This window comes from Vanellus vanellus, assembly GCF_965231255.1.
Source record: "Vanellus vanellus genome assembly, chromosome: 5".
In the NCBI taxonomy this organism is placed as follows: Eukaryota; Metazoa; Chordata; class Aves; order Charadriiformes; family Charadriidae; genus Vanellus; species Vanellus vanellus.
In genome coordinates, this window is record NC_138910.1 from 75,787,987 (window position 1) to 75,811,737 (window position 23,751).

At 41.2% G+C, this 23,751-nt stretch overlaps 1 protein-coding gene across 1 annotated transcript in view; it reads right to left on the minus strand.

The window, feature by feature from the left end:
- LRP8 (LDL receptor related protein 8) overlaps nucleotides 1-23,751 on the minus strand; it is a gene marked incomplete at its 3' end in the record, with an annotated part of 189,632 nt that overhangs the window by 56,174 nt on the left and 109,707 nt on the right. The window contains exon 3 of the mRNA XM_082484536.1: nucleotides 17,379-17,501. Within this exon, the coding sequence (XP_082340662.1) occupies nucleotides 17,379-17,501 (123 nt within the window). The remainder of the gene's footprint in view (nucleotides 1-17,378; nucleotides 17,502-23,751) is intronic.

Below are 23,751 nucleotides of genomic sequence, written 5' to 3' on the forward strand. Positions count from 1 at the left end.
CTATAGTCTTGTCCAAAACTAATAACAGCATGATCTGCACATACAGCTCTTGGAATTGTTGTAGCAGTTAGGAACCCAAAGTCTTGGACTGCAGACCTTCTACAGTAGGTTCGATACAGTGCTCTGTTTAACCTTTTCAACTACTATGAAAACGCCAGCTTTCTCTAACTTAGAATCATAGAACGGTTTAGGTTGGAAGGGACCTTGAAGATCCTCTAGTTCCAACCCCCCTGCCATGGGCAGGGACACCTCCCACTGGACCAGGTTGCTCAAAGCCTCATCCAGCCTGGCCTTGAACATCTCCAGGGATGGAGCTTCCATCTTACTGAAACTTCTACCACTGTTCCAACATCTGTTAAAAAAATAGTAATATAAGTTTTTAAAAAAAGAAAAATCAAAATACAGATCAGAAAATTCACTGGCTGCTTCCTTCAATGAATTTGCCAGTGCTTCTGTTTTAAAAACACAAAACTTTAACAGCTGCTGTTTAGTAGCAGGTGTGTTGTTAAATGTGCAAATGTATTATCTTCCTCCTCTTTCTGAACAGAAGTTAGAAGTACTCTTCGTATTTTCTCATTTTCTGCCACTGCAGCTTACTGTTTCACTCTCATTGACCAGTATCACACTATATGGACTTGCTTTTCATACAGCTAAAGAATTCCTTACAATCCTTAATATATCTGGCTATATACTTTTTATGCATACTTCTGTTTTTCCTTATTCAATGTCTTTATTATCTAACTACCCCTTGTACCTAGACTAATTGTTTCAACTTCTAGTATTATCGGTCCTTACGCCGATTTCCTATGGAAACAGTTTCCATATATGAATAAAAAAAAACCCCAAAATCTATTTCTCTGCCCTCATAAATTCTAAATGCAGTAGCCAAATCGAAGAAAATAAAGAGATAAGAGGTCTCAAGACGAGTTCCTAAAAGATCAGTGAAAATACATGACTGGGCAGAATACTCTGACAGAAATAAAGGCTGCCGTGTAAGCTCAAATAATATATTATTTATGGACAAATAATCCACACAGGAGGAAACGGGGGAAAACTTTTAATTGCAATTCTTACCCTCTTAAGCACCAAAAAGTCAATCAAGCCCAGGACATAAATGAATGGGGAGGGGTGCGGGAGAAAAAAAAAATCAAATTTCACTAGTTCTGGTGCTCCTGAAGCCATTTGCTAACCCCGTGACTAAACTATCTTTATTTGCAAGAATCTGACCCACATAGCAAGGGGGGGAAGAGCTCACAGAAATATAGGATAATGCACTGGTTCTTAAGGGCTGGTACATGGCTTTTTAACTTTCTCAGCAGGAAGACCTTTTTTCCACCCTAGTGTAACTAGAACAGGTAGAACAGATCTCAGACAAAAGTTCTGTTGCCCGTGTAGTAGGTAAGATTGCATTTGGTCTAGATAAAGTAATTTTTATGACTTTCAAGTTGAAAGTACACCTCATTTCCTATGCAGGTCAGCTATAATTTCCTATGCAGCCACTTAAGACTTGAGGGAGTTTGATGTCAGAACTTTAAATAGCTTGCCACACTCCCAGTGCCTAATCTTTCCAAAACCTTCTCTGACAACAAGACAGACTTGTCTTTATGTAGGTTTTTCCACCTGACAACTGCAGGAGAGAAGACAAGGGAAAGTCTAGCAGACTGTAAGAGCTCTGCTGTAAGAGTCAAAGCACCTGCCCAGCCCCGCGTCGCACTAAAGCCAAGAGCAGCGAGAAGCCAACCTCCCTGTCCACTAACATCGGGGAAAGGTCATCGCAGAAAGGTCAGCTATACCGCCGTGAGTCAGCTCCTCTAGAGTACGGGCATCTGTGCCATCTTCCCTGAAGAAAACAGATGCCAGTCTGCTACTCTGCTTCTGAAAGGGGAAAGGACAGCCTGGCAGAGATTTTGATCTGTCACAATTACAGTGCCTGCAGCTCCACACACTTCTGATGATCCCAGACTGGAGTTAATAAGAAAGGCTGAGCTGAAACAGTGTAACCTTCATAATGTAAATTAGTCTCCTACATTACCCCTAAAAAGCAACTGGAAGTATGAAAACTGTATGAAAAAGTATGGCAGGGAGATTAGAACTAGATGTTCTTCCAGGTCCCTTCCAACCCAAACCATTCTATGATTCTAACTAAAGAATTATTCGTTCTGTTGGGTTAAAAAAACAAACCTCAACACAAACAAGAGTAGCCATGTGAAATCAGCAAAATCAAATATCCATTTCTTACAGTTTGAAATAACCCCAAAATGCTGATTGACTATGACTGGAGAAGTGTGCTTATAACAACACTCAAATGTAATTATTGATTACATCAGCCTTTTCAATAAAGGTAACACCGTGAGGCCACACAAAAGACTAAAACCAGCGTACGGGTTGGCCCAGCATCCAGATTCCAGCACTATTTTGAAACGGTGCCTAGTCTCAAGGAACCAGGGTGTACAGAAAATCAAATTCAAATTCTGTAAGCATATTCAAGAACATGACATAATGTGCTCTTGTTGACTTTCAGTCAACATAACAACCTGACTTGCTCTGTCCAGTCTCCCTGCTGTCAGGTCCCAGTCACAATATGGTTTTAGCTGACAACACCTACAGGGTACATGATTTGCAGGAGCTCCAGGCATAGCAAATGATTTTTAAAAGACAGATTCGTGCTTCCATGTATTGCATACATCAGTATGAATCATCCATGGCTACCATAACTGAGACTGAATCATCACACTCAAGGACTGCATGCTGCTGTTCCTCCTTCTCCTCCTCTCAAACCTCTCCATTCTCTCCATCCACTCAGTTTTGATCTCTAAAGATCTCCGGGGTTTGGGAAAGTGGTGAAGTAATTACAGTACAGAGGAAGTAAGTCAGCACATGTGCGGGTTTGAACTATCAAATTTTTTCCTTTGGCTCAGTAGAAGAGAAAAATGTGTCTTCAAAACCAGAAACATCAGCCCTAGTTCTCATAATATTTGATGAGCAGATAGGGATGTATTCATTCCTTCTGGGACATATGTTACACAACAGCTTCCAGTGGCAGCTGCTTTACACTCATTGGAAAAAAAACACTTCTTCCAAGCCAGGACCATAGGAGATGAATGAAAAAATCCAAGTGAAGAAGAAGAATATTCAGAATTGTTGTTAGGCTATGAAAAGATAAGATCTGATCACACAATTACGAAGTTCCTGATTTTGCATAATCATTGAACACACTTTCATCAGGAACCTGAATCCCAGACCTTTTTTTTTAAAAATTATTACTTTTGCACAATTTTAGAGATCTCGCCTCCATTTATTCTGTATAACAGGGATTACCTTTTTATTTAGTTTAAATTGGCTTTTTCTAAACATCATTCTATAGCCTCAAGCTATTTCCCTTTGAAAAGTTTTCACAGTGGTCATTTCCCTGGAATTTTGAAATCACCATGACTAACTCCTCATAGCTTCTTAAATACATGCGAAAAGAAAAGGACTTTGATTTATGTTACTAAATGCAGTCACATTACAGACAGAGTCCTGACAGTCCTAAAGCCAACCTTTAAAAACAATAATATTTTATACCACATGATGAAAATATCAGGGGCTCCCATCTAATAAACAGTCAGAACTTAGACACAAGTGTGTATAGAAGTTGGTATGCATAATCACAACACAATGGCCACTATTAGATAAATACAAAATCTCGCACATTACGACTCAAACTGTGCTCAGAATTCAGGCCACCAGTGATCGGAGGCCACCAACAGTTTAGATCTGTTACTTTTTCTGGTTTTGATTACAAGTTATCATTTAAAAGGATAATTCTGCATTTCAAATAAAACAAGGTGTAATGTTTACACCAGCACAGTCTGAAAGGAAGGAAAAAGGACAATCAAAATTCTGCTTTTTCTCCATAATCCTGACATACAATACTGCTTAAACCTTTCTCCTTAAACCTTCACAACCCAGATTATTGACTCACAAAAAGTAACAAGGAATAGTTCAAACCACACTAAACAATGGAGCATGACTGGTACTGAAACAATATCATACTCCTATTCTGCAATGATGGGCTGACTTCTAGACGACTCAAATAATGCTCCCAGCCCAACAGCAGCTGGAAGTTGCAATAGTGACCTTTACGTGTCAGGACAATGAAGTCCAGCTACAGCAGGCATTAGAACAGCAAGATGCAAAATCTCAGAGCACATATGGAAGGGATGCTCTGTGCCTGATGGCTACATAGATTCAAAACTCCGTTTTTATTTTTTTTTTTTTTTTTTTATAAAAAACTTTCACAAAGATGCTTTTGAAGAACCTGCTTAAGATCAGGCTTTGTCAGAGGCTGTGCACCTCACTGCCCACACTAAACTACTGGAGCATGTACACATGATATTAAAGTATGGACATGGCCAGATGCCCCCCTTCCCACCAGCACTTGAGAAGTAAAGTCTGCAAAAGCAATTGCTTCCTAGAAGTCATTGATTTAGGTCACTCAGCTTAGAAGAAACTGCCTACATTGAAGCATCCAAAAAGGTGCATTTAAAAATCGCTAATCTTTTTCATAAGTCTCAGCTGAGAACCTATAGATATTTCCTTGTGCACTTCTGAATGTCCATGCTTGACTCCTTGCCTACATTTCTTAGAAAATGGTAACTTAAGAAAACATCTTACCAAAGTGGCGCGAAAAAAAATTAAGTAAAGAATTGTGAAAGAGCAACATTCAACAACTTTCCTGAGCAATATCATGCAAGTCCCCTCAAAACCATGTACTGTATCTGAATTTGCTACTGCTACCTAAGCATGGAAAGCAGAAGCAGCTGTGCTCCACCACTGGCAGCAGACTCCTGTTTCTCCTGCCCCTTCCCTTCTCCCTCCTACCTTAACTGCTGCTCGCCCTATCCTTTGCACAGAGCATCCTCTCGTACTTCTCGCTCATGCTGTTTCTCTTCCTCAAATGCACCCTCACAGGCTACTTTTGCCAAATCTATAATGATCTTGTTAATAGAATTATATATCTACGTATATACAAAGGTAACGATCAAGCCATGCTTGGCCTCGGATGACAGACCCCTTTGACCTTATTACTATAACCTTTGTTCCGCTCCTCCTGCTATGCCTCCGTTTCATTAGTCTTCTTGCTTTGCTTGAGCCTAGTCTGATATAAAACCCACTCTACGCATGCGCGTAACTTCCCCACGGCCATACGCTCGCTGCTAGAAGGCAGCTGCACAGCCCTGGGCAGAACCCCACTGGCTTCAGCAATGCTCTGCTGCGAACGCAATTACTTAATTATAAAGGAAATGGTGAACGCTATTACAGGACCCGCGTTTGATCTGCTTTTCTGAAGCACCTCCTGCACCTCTTGGTGCTGAAATAACTGCCAAGTTTAATCACGGTTCGTAAAGTGCTTGGTGGTCATCGTGTACAAGCACAATTTAAAAGGGGCTTGTAGTAAAGTAGTTAAGTGCAAAAAGGATTTGAAAATGTCATTTTAAGGTTGACAATGTTTCTTTAATCCCTTAAAAGCAGTTTAGTTTTCTGTCTGGCTTGAATATAATGGATCAGGAACTGTTTCTCCGAGTTTAACATCAGATAAGCAGTTAGGTAATTATGGAAACAGAATGGAACTTTAATTATGAGAAAAACCATAGATTGTTCTATTGTGATCTTACACAGCATCGCCGTTTCTTATAAATGAACATATTGTGCAAGCTGGGAAGAAACCATTGATTAAAATAATCAAAAGCCCAATGAGAAACTTAGACATGTTTTTCCTTTGTAAAAAACAAAACATTGTATCTGACTGGTTGAGAGATTTAAATTACCTCTTCCAAAGCCCACTTCAATTTTTTCTGAGATTAATTTAATTAAATCTATTATTACAGGGTGGGTTTTTTCATTTTACATAAACTATACAAAAGCTTGGTGTACTCCAGTAAATCCAGAAGATTAGAAAACTTTACCAGTAGCTCTTTATCTTATTTCCTCCCAGTTGTTTTCAGCTGAAGCAACCTGTTTGATTAACATGCTGTTTCCAAAGCACGCCAGCAATCAAATACTTTTAAAAGTGAAACATCAGTAGTTGCACTTACGGGTACCCGATAAGCAGAGGAACTATTCAGTCCCTGCTTCGAAAAGCTGAAATGTCATTAAACACGTGGTCAGAGAGCTCAGTGACAGGGAGGAAGCCATAACGGGAGTTATCTACCATGTCAGGCTACTAAATGACTAGTCACCACCTTTACCCCAAACACCTCTGTTTTGCCAGCAGAGCAGGTGCTCTGCAGTTGGTGCCAGCCCAGGACAGCCACATAAGCACCAATATTTCAGGAGAGATCGGGTCCAGTGGGGGCAGCGCCTCTTCTCCAGATGCTCGAGAGTATAAATGAGACTGGGGGGTCACATACAAGCGCACGTGTGCACGCTGGCTCCTTCCCTTTCTTTCTCTGGCTAATCAAGAAGCAATTCTGTACCCTGGGTGCTGAAAAGAAGGAATGCTCACAGACTGCACACTGGGCTCCATCGAGAGCCCGCTGGTTACAAACAGTAATGAAAACACAGCCTCTTCAGAAGTCTCTCAACTGTGGCTACGAGTCCAGCACACACCCGTGGGGCTCTCTGAGCCTCTCTATCAGCAGCTGCTCTTTCATTTTCCCCCTTCCCAGGCTCTTTTTCTTTCTCTAGTTCGCAGAGATTACTCCGATTCCAATCAAAACAGGGAGAAAAAAGCCCCACAGAACGCTAGGGGGACAAAATTATACAAAGGATAAAGGAGTCGAGCAGCATTGAGACCATACCCATTTGTAAAAGAGATTATGGCCACAAAAGTGCTTCTTATCAATAGGGAGAATAAAGCCACAAAAGGTCCCTAGATGAGCAAACATAATGAAACCTGCAAAGATGAGTGATAAAAATAGAAGAAAAATTATACAGGTTTCCAGGGAACTGCTAGAATTCATTGTAAAACACTTTTTCCTGCTACCAGAAGTCTGCACCTTTTTTTAATTCAAACAAAAAGCTTGCCAAAATATGTTGCAACAATGGTATTTCACCTTGTATCTCCCATTATGGTATCTCCTCTCTCTTCTGTCAAAGGATTGAGTATACCAAACAGCATCCAGGACTCCTTAAAAATTTGTAATGCAAAGGAAAAATCAAGTGCACTGTCACACTCCATGTTATGCTATCTCCAGCAGCCACAGCAGCTGGAAGCCATCCTTCACCATTGCTGGTAACATCCGCATGGCCACAAAGAGGCAATTGCTGCATCAAGATCCGAGCTCATTCCGAACGAACATGCTGCTTTTTCACGCTAAGGTGACAACTCTTCTGAGGTGTTAAAGGTATCAACAAATGAATTGCTGCTCAAAGGGACCAACAGAACATGAAGAACTCGGGGCAAAAAAAGTATTCAGTAGATGAGCATAGACTTAAAAATTTCTAGTATATCCTCACTCTTATAGGCGCAAAAGAAAGTAAGTCTGAAAAGTCTCTGCTGCTATTAAATAATTGTGTTTCTTATCTCGGAATGAACTTTTAATCTTTTATATACATACAAAGAAACCCTCACCTCTTTTCTTTTTCAGAGGATGGAACAGGCAGCTTAGATGGCAATTTTAATTGAATGTGTTCAGCTGTTGCACAAGAATAGTGGTGTGTAGACCTGTGGCTGAGAAGAAAAGGCTTTCCCCTGCCACCTACACCTTTACTTCATTACAAATAACCCTGCTGGGTCACACAACTCAGCTCCAAGTTTGACACTTCCAACAGTCTAGAGGCAGGAACTGAAGCAAAACCATACAAATTCTAGCAGAATTCAGTATGTTAATCACTATTTCTCATTCACATTCCATACGGGGCCAACATACCTGCTGAAATGCTTGAACAACATACCATTATTTTTTGTGTCTGTGTGTATGTGCATTTCTAAATACAAATGTATAATTTTACCCATACAAATGCACACACAATGGCTAGAAATGAAATTGCTGATTGTCAAACATGCTAGACATGCTTCTCTCTGTACAATAAAAAAAAAGGGGGGGGGGGGGGGGAGAGAAGCACAGTTATGTTTGTGCTAAAATGAATAGTGTTTGCAACCTCTATCCCAAAACAGAGAATTCACAGTCTTCATACAATAACGAGTCTCGTACAACAGGAGGCTTAGAGAACTCAAACGACATGGTAAGATGACTACCCTAGCAGTATAAGCCAGAAAAATGGTGCAGTAACTTGCATAATCATATGGGAACATGTAAGCACGTGTGGTCTAACAAAGCTACCGAGCTAAGCCCTTTGTATTTTAATGCAAAGGATTCTTAACATGTTTTAATATGTTAAAATACAAGATAGAAAGTGTGAGCTGAAATGCATCACTTCAAGTATAGCTACTGAGTGCTGCCTCCCTAGAAAGGAGGCTCGAAGCTATTGCTAAAGCAAAGCCCTGATTAAGGCTCTCGGCAGCTACGGAAGCTCATTGCACCCCACTAATGCACAGGGTGAAGATCCACACTACCCCCAGAGGCGCAGACAGCACCATCAGCACCGTGCCTCACCCCAGAGCACAATCTGACTGAAAGCATTTCAGAGAATTAAAAAATCTCCAGTGCAAGGTTTAAATTGCATAAATTATCTACCAAAGCATGCAGAGACTGCATATTAAACCAGTCTTAATCATGATCCTAATCCTCAAGGAAGCAGGATGGAGTATCACAAGACCCTTATTAAAACTGCAAATGATTTCAGTGGGAGTTTGTCCTGCATGAAAATACGATCCTACAACTGTAGAAATAGAGAAAGAGAGGAAAAATACCTATCAAGGAAAAGGTGGTGGAACTAGGAATCACAGCTTCAACATACAATTCATTATGATACTAGAACACAGAAGCTCTTTAAACCTGAAAAAAATGTTAAAATAGTCAGTTGATATTCACTTATTTTCCTCACACCACAATTCACCCATTTAAGAAAGGAGAAAAGGTTTGCTTTCTGTGCTCTTACAGTGCAATAATGCTTCATTCAATTAGCAAATATTTCCATTTTCAAATTATGTTTTGCCTTTGATTTCTAGAAATTATTTCCTTTTCACATCAACCATAGTAAGTAAAGCAACCGTGATCCCTCCTCCCTCGGCCAACAAACAAGTAAAAATACAAATATAAAAACCAGGTAATCTGAATTTCAAAAAGTAAGCAGCAAGAGAACAGAAAAATGAAATCAGTAGGCAATGAAAAGCTGCTTGAAATTTCCGAAAACCTCTTAAGTTTTTACTAGTTCAATATTTATGGCCCATTAAATAATTACACATACAAGAGCTTCACATGCTCAACTTTCATTTTCCTGCTATTCTCTCCTATTGAAAGAACTGCAAGATTCATTATAGCCATAACAAGGCAGCATCAAACCTTTTTATGACTGTTCCTGTTTATGAACTACATGAACACATTAGACCAATAGGAAAAATATTTAAATGCCGGCGCTTAAATCTTTGTAGCAGTCAACTAGCAAAAGCTCAAAGTCGATCTCAGGTATAAGACGACTGCAAATGCCAAAGCTTGCAATGCTACATGAGAAAGTTACTTTCTCGCAAGCTAACACTGCTGAAGAAAAGAATAATAAAAACATCAGAAAAGACCCCATAGGTATTTTCTATTTGCTTTTCTATTGGACTCAGCCCTCTGAAAAGGTCACTTCTGAGATATAAGCTCTAACCACCTTCCCTTAAAGGAAAAAAACCACAATTTTTTTTAAACAGGTATTACTTAAAACTTTAGCACTGGTAGAATTGGAGCACAATCATTACATACCCTAAATTCATTTACAAGTCTAGGTAAGAAAAATTCTGAGACCACCACAGCCATGTAATCCTCAAAAAGGAGATGTAATTCACTTCCCATGAGCTGCAAAGTTGTCCCACTACTGGGGATAAACAGCTAGGCTTTGAGATCGCTGAACTTCCTTTGATGTAAAAGGATAATTACACGCTTCAAGAAAAGGAACAGGATGCAGGAAAAAAATGGATTTGGTTCCTTACCCTGTCAAAGACTTCTTGTGTTAGTACCTGGAGTTTTGTGTCCTTTGGGGTACTGAGGTCAACTTGGGGTGGCTCAATGAGGACACACCTGGAGGGCATTCGAAATGGTTACAGTGCTTAAGGTATCAGAGAGGCACCTGGGAAGCAAGTATACACCGGCCGAGACACGATGATTAAATCGGGAGTAAAGGTACATTTGTCAGAATTTGAAGAGTTATATACACTTAGGATAAGAATGACTTTTAAAAATCTGAACAGGACTATAAGCTACGATCCGTAGGGAACTACTAGTCTGCTAAGAGGCCTCAACAAGTCTTGTCCATCTCTAGTGTATTGTTAAGCACTCCCACTTCCATGGAGTTTTCAAGAGTCTGGAACCCTCTGCTAAGTAGACCTGGAAGCTAAGTAGCATACTAGAGACGTAAAAATGAATTAATTTTTAAGTTATATTTTGGATGTGGTAAAGCTTTGACAGAGGTGTGTGAACAATGCAAAAGCTGTATCCTGGTTGTAGAATTATGTAATTTGCAATTGTCTGACAAGACAATCTGAAATGAGAGACTATATACAAGGAGAAGTTGAGGAAACAGCATTTGTTCAGCCATCAGAAGAGAAGACTACAGGAAGATCCTATTGCTGCCTTCAACTACAAAATGGGAGGGTCTAGAAAATATGGAGCCAGACTGTTCTTGGAGGTGCATAGTGATAGGATGGGAGGTGACATCCATGTCCTACAGCAAAGGAAATTCTGGTGAGATATAGGGATTTTCCTTCATTAATAAGGATGGTCAAACATGAGGACAGGGGTCCACTTTGAGCAGGGGACTGGACTAGATGACCCCCAGAGGTCTGTTCTATCTTAAATTATTCCAGGACTTCATGAAGAGATGATCATGTGTTTTTTTTATTCTGTCTCAATAAATCTGATCTCCTAGACAAATCAAAGCTTTCATCGTTAGCCCTACAAACCAGTCTGGGCATCTGGAAAATGAGACTGCCTCTTCTATGTTCTGCTGGGAGGATCCTGTAGCTCTAGAAGTGTTCCCACATCCTGTACCTTGTCCTATATTTGTTTTACAGCTGCAGTGGAAACCTGGGATATGGTCCTCAGCTGCTGTAATTCAGCAATGTTCCCAGTGGCCCACTGGAGAGAGTGGCGGGGGAACAACTGCAGGGGGACAGTGACAAGACTATCGAAGCTGCTGTATTTTATGCTGGTAATAGCCAGTTAGTGTAGTGGGAGTGTTGTTAAAATGCAAACCTGTAAACATGACACTAACATCCCCTTATTCAATTCCCTGAACTACCTCTAACAAATTAATCCAACAGAATGGTCTTTAATTTACAAGCTCCACTGCATTTACAATACCCCACCACCTTTTTGCATATATACAAACAGATCTGCTCTTAATGTTGGGGGGGGGATAAGAAAAAAAAAAAAAAAAATCCTCTCTGTTACTGCCCCAGGTCCTAAAACCTGGTATCTGGCTGTGCCTGGCTGATTTGGCCTAGTTTTTTCTTTTGCTACTTGAAGTTCAACGGCCCAGTGTATGTGATGCCCTGAATGAGACAGTTCAGCCTTCTCCAGGATAAATTCTCCACGGGCAGGGAACAGTTTATTAAGTCCCTTTCCACAAAAGCGCAGTAATGCCACCAAACTCGCTCAGTCAGGCAGGAGATCTGGATCAACGAAGAACAATAGAGACATAATATCCTTTGGGGTGAATGGAGAGCTCGGAGAGGACTGTGCATTTGGGGGTGAGAAATACCATCAGCAGTTACAGAATTTTGCATTTGGGCAACTTAATAGAAAATGAGGACAGAACTGATCACCACTGTGACAGATCAGCATACACAGCAGCAGCCCACAAAGTGCTTAGGACCATGGAAAATACCCATTAAAAAATGTAACTGTCAAGTTCGGATTACATCTCCCTGAACGACTCATGACATGTACTTCAAAATAAAAAGGACTGTATGAACTGGTACTGTATTTCAAACCAACATTCAGGGTTTGATTTTATATTCCATTTCCATTTAAAATCTATTTCTAGGACTGCTGCTTATTAAACCTGCCCTATTAAATCATTCCCTTATTAAATGCAATATAAATTCAGGTCTCTTCTCCTCTTTTTCTTCCTCATAACACCCTACTATACCTTTCTGTATAATAATTTCTGCTCTTAACTAGAAGAATGTCACATATCTGATAAAGAACTAAGCCGTGAGTTTATGCTGCCTGCGTTCCTCGATCTCATTATATATACAACGTCCTAAGGCAAGAGTTTGCCAGCTTAGATTTTCACTTGCTCTATCCCTTTAATTTGTGTTCCCATCAGTGCTGTTACTGTTTGTTAGCACTTGTTTTTATTTTTCTCCAGAGATTTTTTGTTTAAGTCACTGGTTAAATAATCAAAATACTTCAGAGGAAATTTAAAATTTCTTTCTTGTATAAAAGCAGAATGATTCAGTACCTGTGCTGGAACAGCCTTAGGTGGGTAACATTCATTTTGCTGGAGGTCTCTGTTAGCTCAGTAAGAAACATAACTTCCCTTCCCCCTCTCTCAGCTTCAAGAAGCTGGATAGGAAAACACTGAGAAATCTTTTCATATGCATAAGCAACGCCTGTGCATATCGGCAGTGGCTGCACCGCAACTCTAGGGCGATCATCAAGCCACGCTGGGTTGGTTTTGGTGAGAGCAATGAAAAATAAGTCCAGGGCTCTGGCCGTGGTGGGCTTTCCAACGGGAGAGTACGTGTAGGCTACCAAAGATCTTCTCGTAGGTGGCAGAGGCATGCTGCTGCACAACCCTGCAGCAAACAATTATAAGATCCTCAGCATTCAAGCCTACTCTGAGGTCAAAAATATTTTCTGTATCTCAAAACAGCTGCTGGTGAGGAATGTGGGAGTCGCAGGCGTCGGGGCTGACAGAGGCACTAACTCTATTCCCACTACTTCCAGATACTCTGCTAGCCTTTTTAATGACTTGCGGGGAGCTCCCTGCATACTAACAAGCTGGCACAACGAAGACGAAATCCATTATCATTTCAGAGCACCTTCCAGCGATGGCAGTTTTGCACCCACCGTAGGCTCTCCCTCACAGCAGTTAGGGAGAGGAGCAGCAATGGCTGATGCCAAACAGGAGGACAAGCCTGCTTCTCCCCTGGCTATTTTCTTGGTGTATATTCTGCAAGGCCAAAGTGGTCCAATTGCTTTATGTACAAGTGGCCAACCCTTCCTGAACAGAGGCCTAGTTCAGGCAATCGCTGAATCTAAAAAGTCAAGATGACAAGGCTGGAAGTTGGCATGCCCAAGTTCTAACTCTTCCCCTTCCCCACCAGGAACATCACTGCAGCACAGTTAAACGGTGCTTCTCTGTTCCCTCTCACCCACCACCCCCTTTCTTTTCACTTATTAAGTACATTTCTCAAAATAACTTTCTTCTCTTCGATATTAAATCCCTCCTCCCTCTCCCAGCCTCAATCAACACAACTTCTTAAATTGTGAATTTGGTCCCTTCTGCCCCTTGCGGATAGCACTGGTTTCTGAGTTCACATGATTTTGCTTCTCTTCATTTAGGGGTTCATTCTGATTCCAAACAGAAACAAAAAGTATAATAAAACATATCTCCCCCCCAAACTGACAGCATTTCTGATGATGACTTCGGAGAGAACAGATCCAGCCCACAAGATGCCCCTGAATAGATCAGCTTACAGAAAAGGGGGACACATTTCTTTGAAACCTTAATATAAATTAAATGAGAAAATAAATTCAGCAGACAGATAATAGCACTGAAAAACTAACAGATGGCAGAACACTGAGGTTTAGCAGCGACACTCACATGCTACATGAATAATTCACTTCAACAAACCTATGGATGTGAGAGTATGTTTAGGTTAAAGATCTGGCTTGAAGAAAAATGAAGAAATACAAGCAGTTTCCTATTCATAATGACCCATTTCAAACCAAAAGCCTGGATAACCATCTTCTCCAAAATCAGCCCATGCTAGAAAATAATTGACCTTCAACTAGCCCGAAAACCCACAACAGCGAGAAGTCCAATAGATCTCATCAGCTGAGAATTCAATGGGACTCAAAAAGATATCCTTACACCTACTGCTCCCGGACATGTTCAGTGGCTCAAAGAAAATGCAGTTTTTTAAAAAACTAATTGAATGGATAGCAGAAAAGGCCCTAGACATCACAGGTCCAACAGAAGTCAGGCCAGCTGTGATGACATCTTACCTATCCAACATAAGACAGGTCATGCTGTCCTGAAGACCTGGGGATGGGTGATATCCGTAGAGAGGATATTGTTAGGTCTAAAGCTGAGCAACTTCAGCGATCGGGGAAACAGAAAAAGCAAAGTACTGTTTTGGCTTTGCAGTAGTGTTATCTAAAAAATAAAATAAAATAAAAAAAAGACTGCAAACTGTTACCTTTAGTAGAGCATCAGACATGGGGACACAACATCCCTGACTACCAATCACAAAGCACAAAACGTATTTAAAAACACACCACAAAAGCATTCAGAAAATAAAAAGCTATTTAGCAGGTGGCTAGATATTGAGAAACTGCCTTGTTTTCATCACATTCTAAGCTGGAATTACTCCTAAAATGCAGCAGTCAGCATTATCAATGCTGCTCTTAACCTCCCTAGCTCGAATGGACTATGGACGATATCCCAATGTTGCATTAATCAAGGAATAACCCTAGATCCTGGCAGAGGTGCTGGCCATTATGTGGCCTGTCTGAAAGCAATTGATTTTCTAAAGCAGTTTGATCTTGCCAGAGGTGAGAAATCTCCATTTCCCAACCTGCCCCTTCCCCAGGGAAACTCTGCAGTGCAGACTCTTCCAAAGGGCTGTGCTGCATTTCTAAACAGGAAAATGAGACGGTCCCAAGGGCCTGCAGTCATTCCTCAGCCACAGGGAGAAAGTTCAGCCTTGCTTTCATCAGGGAGAAAGAAAATGGGACTGGAGGGAAGGACCATACAGGAACATCCAACTACGTGTTTTGCCTCTCGCTACGTTTTCTGTCTGTCATTACAGCCTCTTCTTTGCCCTTAAGTAACATCTACACTAAGAGTTACGGCGTTTTACATTAAGCGTGCAAATTAAAAGCAAAGCCTAACACTCCAGTTTTTTGTTTAATAATCCACTAGTTTATAACTCACTGTCATCTCGACCAGTGGCGGTAGGAAGACCTGCAAACGTACGTGAATTAACCCCACAACCAGCACTGTGCTTATGCATTACCAGATTGATTCTGTTTCCTCACAGAGCAGATCGGATCAGCCTTTGAGATGACACATACTTTCACAAGGATACAAAACATCTGGAAAGAATGTCCTTACCGTGCAAATTAAAGCCTATAGCTATCAACAATCATAAGATTAAAACTACTTGATCTTCATCTGATTAAGGGTGAACTTCAAATCTGAATAATCCTATAAAACAAGTGAAGTTCCAAAATTCTAGTTGCAGACATTTTTACGATTCGAAGGCAAGCTTTTAATTGCTACAGACAGAAACACTGGCTTCTCTTGTGAGCTAGCACAAGTCAGACATAGGCTTGTGTCACATATACTGTGAACATCAAGACACAAGTTCAGGCATCCACCACACAAAAATTGATCTATTTTGGCTAGAACTTCTAACAAAGCCTAAATATCTTATGCTGAGGCAAAGCATGGTAAATCTGCTTGAGACAGTTATAAACATATGGCACAGTTATACACCGCAGCCTTTGAGCTGGTTTCAGAGCCCTTGTATTTAAAATAAACAAATTAAGAATCGGTCCGTACAGGTTCTGCTACTTTCACTAGGAATTCCCAGTTCATCTGTTAGGCATATACTACAGAATAGGAACAAACTTCTTCCTATGTCAAGGTGACACCGGCCCACTCCCATTAGCAGCAGGGAGATGTTTCAAGGGCAGTCTTTTTTTTTTTTTTTTTTTTTTTTTTTTTTTGAGAAATGAAGACTTTAGTCTCTTAGAAGGTTTCAAGAAAAAATGAAAATAAAAAAACTAATCACACAAACCTGAACAAATTACTTTCCTCTCAGGACAGCAGTCTCATACAGTAACAATCAGAGGCTCAGGTCATGTCTCTTCTGCGATACTTAAGTTTTAAGGCCGATTTCCCCAGAGGATGAAATAAGTGGGGGAAAAATGGAAGGTGAAACTCCCATTTCCAGCAGCTGTTACAATCTTTTGACCAAGGAGGATGCAGGGTGAAAGACCAACACATACGGTACATAAAATATGTTAATGTAGTTACTGAAGTAATTTTTTTCTGTAACCTGTATATGGCTGCAAAAATGATTGCATTCATTTTATGCAAGAGAAACACATTCATCTTTCTTAATTAGGGAGAAAGTAGGACTGGTACTAGGCTTAAAAATAAAATTATGGTTAATTTTTGACGTCCTACATATGCCTGCCCAATTCTGGTGAAATTTGATCAAATACTTCCTCCAACACTGTTTCTGACTCATAGGAATATATTTGTGAAGAACATGACTGGAAATTCAACAGAATGGCTTGCACTAGTTTCTTGGTCTGTCCAAGAACAAATTTGCAGACATAAGTAAGCACACAAATAGAAGTCTACATATTAGTGTTTTCATTAAAATATTCCTGGGATTGCCTTCAACTCAACATCAGATAACCCTTCACAGTTCTAGATCAGTGAAGCACAAATGGACCTCCTGAGAGAGTCAAAAGAACAAGATAAAATGCTACATGAAAATAAGGCATGTGCTTTTATGTACTTAATCAATGGGTTTTTAAAAGGCGTTACCTGCAGTTAGCATCTGTCGTACTTACTCCCAGCTTTAGTTATTTTACATTGCTCATCTTTCATCTGCTACTTTTTTCTTCATTTGTTCTCGGACGCAAAAAAAGTTAAATAAGATAGAGCAATGGTCTAACATTGCAAAGTTCCCCTGTAACGAAAGAAGTGCTGTCTGCAGTGTTAATAAGTCCCAATACGTTACCATGCAAAACACTGCAAATCTGAGCTCCCAGAGGCCTGATCCCAGGTGAGCGTGAATCTTTGTGCACTGCTGCTGATCATGAGCCCTACAACACAGCTAGAGATGTTGTCAATTCTGTCACAGACAGAAACACACACTAGAGAGCACTGCCTGTATCATAGTCTGGAAAACTGGTACATTTGAAAGTTTGGAAACCATCTGATTTGAATGACCTCAATCTTCTGTGTCTTTAATTTCTGTTTTAACAGAAGCAAAAGCTGACAGATCATCATGGAAGTGTTGGGAACACCACCTCCAATTTCTCTACGCTTTGGTAAGACAACGTGTCTAAGAAACACCACTTTTCTGTGCTACTCACTGCATGCTGCTTCTGATTCGTCTGACCCATCAGGACACTCTTCTTCACCATCACATTTCCACCTGGCTGGGATGCAGTGGCCGTTGTCACAAGTGAAATCCGACTCGGCACAAGTTTTCTTTGCTGCAAGAAGGAAAAAAAAAAAAAAAAAAAAGTACTTGGCATGAGTCTAAGCAGTGCAGAAGACCTCCATCGCATCCAGCCCCACTACGGACAATACTGACTGCCCTGTATTGAGAGGATTCATTTCACATTCAACATTGCTTCTTTCATGACAGAGTCAAACAGGTATCAAAAGATGGGTGTTTCTTCCCACTAGAACTGTTATCCCTCCATTACTCAACCTGGATTCAGTCTTTTCTGTCTTCTTCCAGACATTCAAAACCCGGGGATGTTCTTTTTCAAAATAATTTTCTAAGGCTTTTACTACAAAAAGCCACTGCCTACATGGAAGTGAAAGTGCGCTGCATGATTTACAGACAGATAAGACAAACAAGTCTCACCTTTGGAGTACTATAAGTAATGTTTTTATCTATGCAATCTCTTAGTGGCTTTTTAGTACATCTGTCACCATAGAAGATGATCATAAAGCACTCCTCCAAACACTAAAAACCATTTCATTAAATGTCAACCACTCCGCACAATGTGCTTTGCTTGCAGTAATCTGGGGCTTGAAAAACACGCAAGACATGAACTCAAGCAATTAATCGGTCTATTCCTCCGTGCCAGTGGCGCAGCACAACCAGTGCCCTGTAATACAAATCAGCATCTTTTCACTGCAGCAGAAAGAAAGTAATCTACAGATATCTGCCCACGATACAGTGTAAATGTGATCACCAGACACTCACTGCTTTTGCAATGACTACTTCAGTGGCTTTGCTGCTGGGAACTGGGCTGAACAGCCGTGCCACGAGTCATGAGCAATGGCTCGGTCTCAGTGTTACCACGCCTGAAGCGCAAGACTCTGGCTAACTGGTATCTACCTTTGCTAGTGATCAATTTACAGAGGAAGTGGTGACAGAGAGATTTGTTTCTCCCCTCTGCAAAGCTGCTGACAACCTAAGAAGATCACAGGAAAATTCAGGTAGGAAAGAACCTCAGGAGGTCATCAAGTCCAACCCCCTGCTCCTGCTCTGAGGTCAGATCAGGTTACTCTGCGTTTTATCCAGTCTGGTCTTAAAAGCCCCCAAAATGGAGACAGCGCAACCTCCCTGTGCAATCTCTTCCACTGTTTAGTTGCCCTCACAGTGAGGTTTGAGCTTGATAGCTATTCCTTGATATAAGTCACGTGCACACATCATTGCTACATCAATATTTCTTCCAGCAAACATATTCAAAGCATTAAACACAACAAATAAGGCTCCAGGGTTTGATTTTTTTTTTTTCCTTTCTTTTTTTCTTACGTGAGCTATAGTCAGGGAGGGAACCATATTAAATATAGGCCATGTGCCTACACAGGAAACAAGGAGAATTACTGTGTGAGGTGCTGAAGAGGTCTACATGGCAGAAATCAAGTACACGTTTTCTAATACACAAAACATACAGCTTCCCTGAACAGGCATCCGGCAGGAAAACACTGCAAAGCATCACTAAGCAGCTGTACAATCTCTCAGGAAGCACTTTTTACAAGGAGAACATACATTTACTCCCCTTCAGTTGCTAAATGAGCCAGATTCTAGGAAAACAAAACAACCAACCAAGGACAATTTTGTCTTCAGTCATTCAGAACCAGATATTATGAACTAATATAGGGAAAAAAGCCAACCCCACATAGACCATGAATTTTACAAGAAACTAGACCTATGAAGAATCCAGTCTGATCTTCCAAAGAGGTTGCAAATCCATTATCAGAGGGAACAGACCTCTCCTGAACATCTCCTGTTAGAAAACCAAAACGTGTGAAATTGCCTATCCAGCATCGCTTCTGATTTATTTAATGTAAGTTTGATTTAATTAATTGAATGTATTTAATGGTCAGAAATTCTGACCAGATAGAGATGGGATATGCATGCATAAGCCAAGCTGGAGCACTCCGCTGCTTGCTGTGAAGCTGACTAGATGAAATGTTGGTGTCTGATGTTAAGGGAAGGTTATGGCACCTACAAGTGGAACAGTCACATTGCTATCCAGAAAGCAGAGACTAGTATAATACTGGAGACATAAGAAACTTAACTTTTAAAATGTATTTAGTTTTATACTAACTCTCTCAACATCCTAGCGTCGTTTTCCATAGGAAAACTGTCCTGTGGCACATTTTCTAGAGATTCAGACAGTAACACAACTATTTTTCCACCTCAAAATAAACCTCCCCTTTTTCCATCAGTCTAACACTCGGATCGCTGTTATTTCCGGGACATGTGGACGCAAGCGCGAGCGAGGGGTTCAGCCGCAGAAAGGAGCGTAACAGGCATTCCCTTCAACATGGCCAACCTGCTCACAGCAGATGGTGGCACTGATTGCTTTGTTCCCCTGACGCTGCTCTTCGGCAGCACAATTAATAGATTGCCAGGATTCACAAAAGGGGGAGAGAAAAGCATAACTGACAGTCCCGGGGTGTCATTTGGAAGGTGTTAATGTGCTCCCTGAGTGCAGCTCCTCTTTGCAAAATGAAGTTGGGCACAACCACCCATCAGCAATAGCCTAACCGAAAAGTGCCATCCCTGTCCGCACGCCTACCCAAAGGTCCAACAGCCCCATGCCAGATAAATCAGCAGGATACAAACGCATTTGGTCCTTTGTTTGAACCTAAGCTGTCTAATCTCTTAAAGCAGGAGGATTAAGGAAGGGGAAGCTCAAACCTTTCTATGATTATTATATTTACTTGTACAATTATTTTTTAATTGTTTCTTTTTTATTATTTTTTATTTATTTTTATTACTTATAGTTTATACACTATATTTTGTTTGTTATTATTTTTTACTACTATTACTCTCCAACACACTGGGTCATGGCTCTGCAGGCTGTCTTAATTCCAATAAACTCTGCTTTGTGTTACAAACAGCAACCCAGATTACTCAATTCGAGAATACTGAAGCACCGTCTCATTTCTCACCTCTGATGCAATACTGGAATCACTTTATTTCCAACCAGATTCACCTTCTGGCACTCAATCGTCGTGTCTCTGGGATCACAACACAGGCAGGGAGCAGTTAATTAAAATATCAGCTCTCTGTCTTTTTCTTCCTTTTTCTTTTTCAAGTCTGATAACCTTTTCTATTAATCTCCCATGTTATACACCTTTTTTCTATCAATTCTCTGTTAAGAATTCATTGAGGTTCACACCATAAATTGTCAGTGGTGCATTAAAATGTAAAATAAATAAATACATCCCGTTTAGACAATGGAGAGGACACAGGTTCATTTTACGGTTTCACCTGGCTCAGAAATAGCCAAGCAAAATTAATTGTTCCCCTGAGATCCATTTCCTTTGCCGTAAGCAGCCCAGGCAGCTCTGCTCACATGTCTCTTCAAAATGAACATAAACAAACAAGAGTAAGTAGTCACAGCATCCCTGCGCCTCTGCTCCTCGGGGGGCAAACCGATACCTGGAACAAGAAAAGAGAAGGCTGCTGAAGCGTACACAGCGCCTTTCATCTTCTCCCCTGCCTGGATGCAGAGAGTGACACCAAAGAGACTGCTTTTCTTTTGACTCTTGCTTGATTTGCCTTTGGTACCTGCTTTTCCTTTCTCACATCTGCAGCTGGACAGATATGTCAGAAACTCCAGGGTGGAAGTCGGTGCCTGTGCGACTGTGGGGTGCAGTCCCCACAGGGGATGAGCCCTGGTTTGGGCAGCTTTCCAAAGGCAGGCTTGGTCAGAGGAAATCATTCCTTCTTCTCCCAGGAAGAAAGGCAAGGGGGGGAAAAGAAGGTTTCAACTTGATGCAGCCATGACAAAAAAATACCCTAACACACTAAGTTTTAAACTAAACTGCATCAAACCAACACGGTTCCTCATTTTGCAAAACGTCCTTTTCCCTTCCATTACTCACTTGCTGTTCAGGATGAGAGATGCAAGCATTCAGGGCTCATCCCTGCAGCAAATTAAAAGCAGAGAACCCAGGGAGACTGGTTTAGAGCATGAACATTTATAGAGGGAATTCATAAAAAAGCAATCAGGAGAGACGTATAGTTAGACTGGAGGAAATAAGTATATACTGAAAGGAACAAATCTTGTACTGGCTAGGAGCAGGGACTGGATAATCTAAATGTGACTTCTAAGTTCCCCAAACATCCCTCTCTGAAAGGCCTAATCCCTGACCCTAAAGCCAAACAGATGTCTGAATCTAAATGAAAGGTCCAGGATTTATTCTTTCTTCGTCTTTCTAATAGACCCCAACACCCTCCCACCGCCCTCACAACCCCTCAGTCACTTCACTTAACCTGACTTAACGTTTCCCCTCAGTTCTAGAGGCTTTATGGGACAGGAATACCTTTACAGTTACTCTTTATAAGATACCAGGCCCTCTGTGATTCACTTTCTAGTTCATGCCTCTTGTTTATTCCTGTTTTGCTCATCTGTAATACTAAGCAATACACCATTCTACACTAGCTTCGGTTTTTTTGCTACTCCGAATTTTCCCAAACCAACACAGCTGAAAAGCAGAGTGAACGTATTTCCTCTCTTATCAACAGTTCTGTGAGCAAAGCGGCAGTTGTTCAGCTAGTTTACAGCTGTTACAGTAGCAGTGATGTAAAAGCACACACAAAAGCACGTTTTCTGGTTACAACTTGCCTGTAAAGGGCAGTTAAATATACAGGGCGTTTTCCCCCCCTAAGAGAATGAACCCCTATGTAGTAATAACAGACTCCAAAACACAGGATTTTTAGATCGACGGTTTTGTTCAAACTCTGGGGTGTGTATGCAGACAGAAAGCCAGGATGATGAGAGTATTCTCGAGCGTTAACCCATGAAGACCCTACAGACTGTGCTCTCTCCCCGTTTTTCCCCCTCAGCAACTAACTGTTGACCAATTTCCACCGATTCTGAAAGGGGAGAAAGATGTGAAAAATAAATCTACTCCTACAAGTTTCATAAAATTGGTAGCTGAATAGAGAACAATCAAAACTACAGCTCCGCAGAGGGAGATGAGGGCAGAAAAGCGGCCAGTGGGCCGGTCTGCAGCGTGTGCTGCCAGCCAGGGCCGCGCAGCTGCTGCATCTCGTGCCCAGGGTAGATTTATTGCAGAGGGAAGAAGGCAACTAGGGATTAACAAACAAATGACCAAAAAGCCCAGAGACCAAACCCATTGAAAACCGGGGTCGTTTGTTCTGCTAGCCTCATTCCCTTACACAGCTCCTGCTCCTATTTTAACTTCTGAATCAACACCAGACCTCCCGTCAAACTGTGTCTCCGTTCTCGTTTGCAGCCAGTATTCAGCCTTCTTGCAGAAACTAGTTTCACCCAAGCCGCTGTAAAATAAAATAAAAAATAAAATAAAGTAAAAGGCCATACAATGGCAGTTTTGCTGTGATCCTTCTGCAGCAGTAAAATAGCACAACCCTGTAGGACGTGAGGATGGGAAGATGATGGTAGGCCAGAACGAGACATTGAAATTCATAAGACAGGGTTTCATTTCATGCTGGGAAACTTCAATGGCAACTTTGATCAGTGGTTTATCGGAGCCGCTGACAAGACTCCATACAAGAAGAAGAAAAGCAGCATCACACGAGTTCAGGATCTTAACACAGACCATCACCATCACTCAGCCCTGAGAGGTGCCAAGGGCAGCTTGAAGCGGAACACAGGGCACAAGCTAGCTCCTCCCGGAAGAAAATCATAGAATAGCTTAGGTTGGAAGGGACCTTGAAGGTCGCCTAGTTCCAACCCCCTGCCACGGGCAGGGACAATCATCATTATATACATCATTAGCATGGCTCACTGTACTTCTTACGTACCTCAATTAATCCCGTCTCACAGCGAGCAAAATACAGCCTAGCTGAATCATTTGCTTGGCCCAGTGAGGTTTTCTGCTGACCAAGAGAAAGGTAAGGGCTGGGCTCATTGTTCAGCTCTTGAGAGAGCTTCTGGGCTGTACAAAACTTGACAGCAAACAGATGTCCTCAGTTTACAACTTCAGTCAACTCCCGATTGCAAACACAGCCACCGTGACACAGATGCCCCTCCCAAACAAAAATTCCCAGCAATACAAGAAAAACAAATTACTTTCTAAATTTTTAAAAATTTGATGTTAAGCTCACTGCAAACTTGGTATGTACTCCCAAACTGAGGAAACTGTTGGAGCAGGAGACTGAGCCCTAATCACATACTTCGTCAGCATCCCCGCCCTTCAAAAAAAGTCTGTGGTATTGATCCCGAATCCTCTGGCCCGGTTATAGACCCAAAGGATGTCTTGGTCCTTTAAGGAGATTTG